The sequence below is a fragment of the Lactuca saligna genome, chromosome 1 (assembly GCF_052625555.1).
Source record: "Lactuca saligna cultivar CGN05327 chromosome 1, ASM5262555v1, whole genome shotgun sequence".
Lineage (NCBI taxonomy): Eukaryota > Viridiplantae > Streptophyta > Magnoliopsida > Asterales > Asteraceae > Lactuca > Lactuca saligna.
Window position 1 is genome coordinate 61787696 of NC_136417.1, and position 6542 is coordinate 61794237.

The 6542-nt window shown below is 37.3% G+C and overlaps 1 protein-coding gene across 1 annotated transcript; it reads right to left on the reverse strand.

Moving 5' to 3' along the window:
- Window positions 1–4767: 4767 nt before the first annotated feature.
- Window positions 4768–5617, reverse strand: LOC145007132 (uncharacterized). Its single transcript, XM_078966121.1, has 2 exons — window positions 5344–5617; window positions 4768–5237 (listed from the first exon to the last, which is right to left on the reverse strand). The coding sequence occupies exons 1-2, from the start codon at window positions 5615–5617 to the stop codon at window positions 4768–4770; spliced, it is 744 nt and encodes a 247-aa protein (XP_078822247.1).
- Between the last annotated feature and the right edge of the window lie 925 nt (window positions 5618–6542).

Below are 6542 nucleotides of genomic sequence, written 5' to 3' on the forward strand. Positions count from 1 at the left end.
TCTACAAGTCGTAGTGCTGTACGATCATCTTCTGATCAAGTGAGTGTGTAGTTACTTTCTTCTAACGCATAATTATGAAGTATTTTATACGAAATACGTGTTATGTGTATATATGTTGTGGTTTATATGTGTGAGTGTGCGGTTACTCTCTTCTAAACACATAAATATAAAGCATTAGCTATGAAATACGTGCTATGTGTTATATATTAATTGTCTATATGGTATGGGCTTGGAATTGATGTTTTTATATGGGTGTTAAATGATTTAAACTATATCTACAAATATGTTGGGTAGAACATGGGTAGATGAAATAGTTGATGTGTGTTGAACGAATGTGATAAGAGAAAGGTGAGGATATAATGGTGATGATAATTAGGTGATGAGAAACAGGTGATGATGATTAGGTGATGAGAAATAGGTGATGATAGAAAGGTGATGATAATTAGGTAATGATAAATAGGTGATGTGAGATGAGAGGAGATACCATAACCTTGACCGGTGATGTGGAAATTTGGCGATGTAGTCATCTACCAGAGTATAGATGGCAACCACGGACTATTCTAGATGACCCCGTGGAAACACCAGCAGGCTCATAACCTATAGGTGATGAATTACGAGTCCAGGCGATGTTGTGGCTACGTATTCATGCGATGATACTCTAACCCTTACTATGAATTACGAGTCCAGGCAATGTTGTGGCTATGTATTCATGCGATGATAGTCTAACCCTTATTATGACTTACTAGTCCAGGCAATGTTGTGACTACGTATTCATGCGATGATCCTTAGGAAAAAGTCCTTAGGAACAAACATACAAGGAAATGTGATGTAAGGAGATAAGAGATAAATATGATATAGGAGATGACCCTTAGGATAATTCCTTAGGGAAGGTACTTAAGAAATAAATGGAGATAACGGGGATGGGTAATTGGGTTGATTGTTTGATGATTGAATATAATAATTATATTATTGTGGGTTGAAAACCCTATATGCTCACCAGGCTCCCAAGCCTGACCCACTCAGTTTTCTTTTCATTACAGGTAATGGCACAAGGGTAAAAGTTGGTGGACTTGACGAGAGATTTTGGATTATAGATCAGTAGTTGAATAACTATTGTAAGGTCTATTTTATATTGTTTATGCTTTTGGTCTGTATCGAACATGACATCCCAAGGTTTTATTATTTAATGAAAATACATTCTTTTTGAGAAATGTTTTGATAAATGGTTATCATATTTTATTCTGGGAACAAATTCCGCAACTCTTTTACTCAAAAGATTACTCTGATTTTATAAAACAAAGCATAAACAAATCGGTATTTTCTGGCCGTGAAATTGGGGATGTCACAGTTGGTATCAGAGCATTAGTTTAAGCGAACTAGGAATTTGTAGGATTTCTAGACTTAAACTTAGAATGCTAAGCGATGATTGTGAGATGAGTGTCTACCATATTTTAGGCACGGGCACTAGTATATTTTAGGAAAGATGTCTAAAATGCTTTTATGTGCTAAATGTTATGTGTTTGTTATATATGAAATTGTTTGTTTGGATCTATGGTTTGTTGCCAACCGGATCTAGAAACCTTATGTGTTTAGGATTCTAACCGTATGATTACGATATTAGGACTAATATGTAAAAGTTGCGGAGTGATAAGGAGATTTATACATCTATCGTAATTAAAGCTTTCTTATCTTAAATTCTTGCCCGGTGCACCGAAGGTCTGCTTGGATGTACAAAACGTTATGGTGAAGACTCATAGAGAATTGAGTAAATGTAGGAAATGAAAGGCTTATGATAGTGAATGACACCTATTGGAAGATATCATAAGAGTGGTGTCTTGCCTTTAGTATATGTCTGGTAAAATAACGAAACATTTAGAGGGGTACGATACGTTTGAAGTCCACTTCGATTGGCAGGATGATGGAACGATTGGCGAAATTCTTGAAGTTGTCTCATAGTCTGGAATTTCCATCACCAATCGAGTTGAAGTAGAGTTGATGATTGAAGATACGCATGGAAGAAGTCCTAGTAGAGTCTAGGAGAATTTTTATGATTAATTGGACACATTAGTATGTGTTAAATTGTTTGGTGATTTTAGGACTTGGGGACTACGAGACATTACTTGGGACGAGTATGAGTATGTGTGAATAGTAGTAGAGATCTATACTACTGGAAGCACAAGACTCACGCTTGGATCATGGGAAGTCGCAAGGTTACCAAGAAGCAAGTAATTAATTCCATTTTATTCAAGCATGTCATTACCATTGTTTCGGTAATGACTAGTAAGACGGTTGTTATTCCGACCCTAGTGGTCATATCAATTGAGTCCGACTACGATAAGAGGTCATCGGGACACGATCCATCGGTTTGTTACAATTGATAAATGAAAGTATTTATCCTGAGAAGAAGAAGGAGTCCACAATAAGGACTTATTTTGTAACTTGGAAGTTATGATTGAAAGTACATCATAGTACGATAAGCAGATGCAAGATTGGGCATCATTTGCAGTCAAGAAAGCCATAGAGTTAAATACTCTATCAAGGAAACATTGAAGTTACGGTTATTACCTAGGATGAAGAGATAATGTGTGGAATCATTATGCAAGTCCTATTTCGTTGATGATTTCGGGACGTAATCATCCTAAGGGGGAGATAATTGTAACGCCCGTAGATCCGGGCTAGTCAATTTAGAGACGATAAGCATCAAAAATGACTTTTTGATGGAAGATTATTTAGAAGTATTAATCTTAACCAAGTTTTAGTATATGTCACAACGTTTCCGTGCATATAAAGAACGCCAAAATCCGAGTTATAACGAAGAAGTTATGACCTGTCGAAGTTTCGCGATAGAACCGACACGACCTATCGTGACCTAGCGCGACGTAAATAGTGAATTTAAGGTAAATAGATATCTAGCCTTAGTCATCTAAATGAGAGTCGAAGATTTCTTCGATAGTAGTCCAACGATAAAAAGACAGACGAAAACAGAGTTCAGATGAAGGAGTTATGAATTTCGAACGAAGTTTTCCTGTCCCGACCTACTATAGATAATATATAAGTAATATACTTATAATATATTAAAAATAAAGTCAAAATTAGCCAATGGAGTCTAAACGAGAGTTGTAGAGCATAATCTCACCTTCGCGGTGATATAAAGAACGTCGAAAACGGAGTTCGTATGCGAAAGTTATGAATTTCTAAAGTTCGGGGCGCGAAACCCCAAAACTGTCAGAGACCACGACGTGGCAAGTGTCCTGAAACCTCCGGGAGGCCCCCAGATGCAACTTGGGATGACGCATGCAGTGACGATCAAGCCCACGACGTGGCAAGGGCAAAATTTGCCCTATAAATAGATTTGAAGGGCCATCCGACTATGGTTGCTCCATCCCTTCTCTCCCACTCCCGATACACCCTCTAAGCCCTATTTTAACCCCCCAAAGCCCCGGTATCAACCCCGAGACCCGTACTCTCTTCTAAACACATAAATATAAAGCATTAGCTATGAAATACGTGCTATGTGTTATATATTAATTGTCTATATGGTATGGGCTTGGAATTGATGTTTTTATATGGGTGTTAAATGATTTAAACTATATCTACAAATATGTTGGGTAGAACATGGGTAGATGAAATAGTTGATGTGTGTTGAACGAATGTGATAAGAGAAAGGTGAGGATATAATGGTGATGATAATTAGGTGATGAGAAACAGGTGATGATGATTAGGTGATGAGAAATAGGTGATGATAGAAAGGTAATGATAAATAGGTGATGTGAGATGAGAGGAGATACCATAACCTTGACCGGTGATGTGGAAATTTGGCGATGTAGTCATCTACCAGAGTATAGATGGCGACCACGGACTATTCTAGATGACCTCGTGGAAATACCAGCAGGCTCATAACCTGTAGGTGATGAATTACGAGTCCAGGTGATGTTGTGGCTACGTATTCATGCGATGATACTCTAACCCTTACTATGAATTATGAGTCCAGGCGATGTTGTGGCTATGTATTCATGCGATGATAGTCTAACCCTTATTATGACTTACTAGTCCAGGCGATGTTGTGACTACGTATTCATGCGATGATCCTTAGGAAAAAGTCCTTAGGAACAAACATACAAGGAAATGTGATGTAAGGAGATGAGAGATAAATATGATGTAGGAGATGACCCTTAGGATAATTCCTTAGGGAAGGTACTTAAGAAATAAATGGAGATAACGGGGATGGGTAATTGGGTTGATTGTTTGATGATTGAATATAATAATTATATTATTGTGGGTTGAAAACCTTATATGCTCACTAGGCTCCCAAGCCTGACCCACTCAGTTTTCTTTTCATTACAGGTAATGGCACAAGGGTAAAAGTTGGTGGACTTGACGAGAGATTTTGGATTATAGATCAGTAGTTGAATAACTATTGTAAGGTCTATTTTATATTGTTTATGCTTTTGGTCTGTATCGAACATGACATCCCAAGGTTTTATTATTTAATGAAAATACATTCTTTTCGAGAAATGTTTTGATAAATGGTTATCATATTTTATTCTGGGAACAAATTCCGCAACTCTTTTACTCAAAAGATTACTCTGATTTTATAAAACAAAGCATAAACAAATCGGTATTTTCTGGCCGTGAAATTGGGGATGTCACAAAATTGTTGATATCCACAAGGGTACACTGCCCAGAATCTGTACATAAACATTAAACAAGTAAGACCACATGAACAAATGTATATTTATGCTAAATAACAGGTAAATACAAACATTCTTACCTCTGTTTGTCCTTCAAATCTGCTATTTTCTTCCTAATGGATGGGCATATAGTTAAATCCCAAGACTCTCCCTTAGTCCTGTGATAGTATAACCTCTGCATCACATAAACCCTGATATCCTCCAACATTGCTATTATTAGTTTATGTCTAGCCTCAACTATTTCAGCATTAAAACTCTCTGAAATTCCATTTTCAATAGCATCACAGAATACCCCTTCTACTTGTAAAGCCCTACAATCACATTTAGGGTCCCTCTCCATGAGATAATCAAATGCCCTACTATCTAATTCCTTGATCTCTTTCATAGCAGCTTCATGTTTCTGTTTTGTGGTAGCCTTCACAGCCTTCCAAAAAGGCTTCATAAAATGCTCACCTTTGAACCTTGTGTTGAAGTTGGCTAGTATGTGCCTAGCAGATAATCTGTGCTCAGCATGAGGAACCCTTTCCTTGATAGCTTCAATTAAACCTTGCCCAATTTACAATGTTAAATAATTATTAAACTATAACGTTAAGAGTAAACATGAGTATTACCTTGTGTCCATCAGAGAGAATAGTAAGTCCATTTCCATTGCCTCTTTCAATATCATCCATCAGTAGATTAAGGAACCATTTCCATGTTTCTTTGTTCTCAACAGTTACAACAGCCCAAGCTATAGGGAACATGTGATTATTGGAATCCCTACCCACTGCAGCTAAGAGTTCACCCTTACAAATTCCTTTGAGAAAGCATCCATCAATCCCAATGACTCTTCTACACCCCTCTACCCAACCATCTCTTACACCTCTGAAGCATACATAGAACCGTTTGAACATTGTACTTCCATCAGGCATATTGTCCACTTCCATGCTTACAGTTGATCCTGGATTAGCTCTTTAAATTTCAATGCCATAGTCCCACAACCTACTATAATGCTCTTTCAGAGTGCCTTCAATCTCAGATAAAGCAAACTTTTTTGCATTTCTACATTGTCCAATGCTAACTATGATGTTGTACGTGTTTGAGATTTGAGCTTTCATCTTCCTCAAACTAAGCTTGGGGTTTTCTATAAGTACATTGAAAAATTGTTTCCCTGCCCACTTGTAAGTCACTAAGCCTATTTTAAAAACTCTACCATAGTTATGAGTTGATTTAAGTGACTTGATCTGAAAAGTCCTTTCCTCTTGCATCCAAGAAGCCCATAACCTAAAAGGACATGTAGGTTCTTTACCTTTGCAACACTTCACTAAAAGCCTGTTTTTATCATTCTTTTCATACCACAAATCATAACCATGCTTAACAGCATAGTTGGTAAGACAATGTTTGAGTTCACTAGGATTTGTGAATTTCATACCTAACACAGGAGCCATTTGATCCCATTCTTGCTCAGAATTGTGCATAGGGTATACAGGAGGTAGTTGCTCAGCAGTAGGATCTTCTTCCTCTTCATCATTTGGGCAAAGTTTGTTCAAAAACATGTCTTTCTTCTGCATACCTTGAATACTTGCTCTTGCCCTTTTCATAGAAAACTCCTCATCATCCAGCTCGTGTTCCTAAACCTCTTTATCTATTACATCAACTTCATCTTCATTTGAGTTGGTATCATCTTCAACTTCAGGCTCTTCCATTTCAATCCAGTCAAACAGGGGTTCACGGAAATGGTCCACATACACAGTTACTTTCTTTTTGTCATGAAGATACTCAAGAAATTCATGATAATCACAATCGTTTTGCAATGTGGCAAATCCTCGACACAATGTTTGGCCGTCTGGACAATAGTATACATCTTTGCAC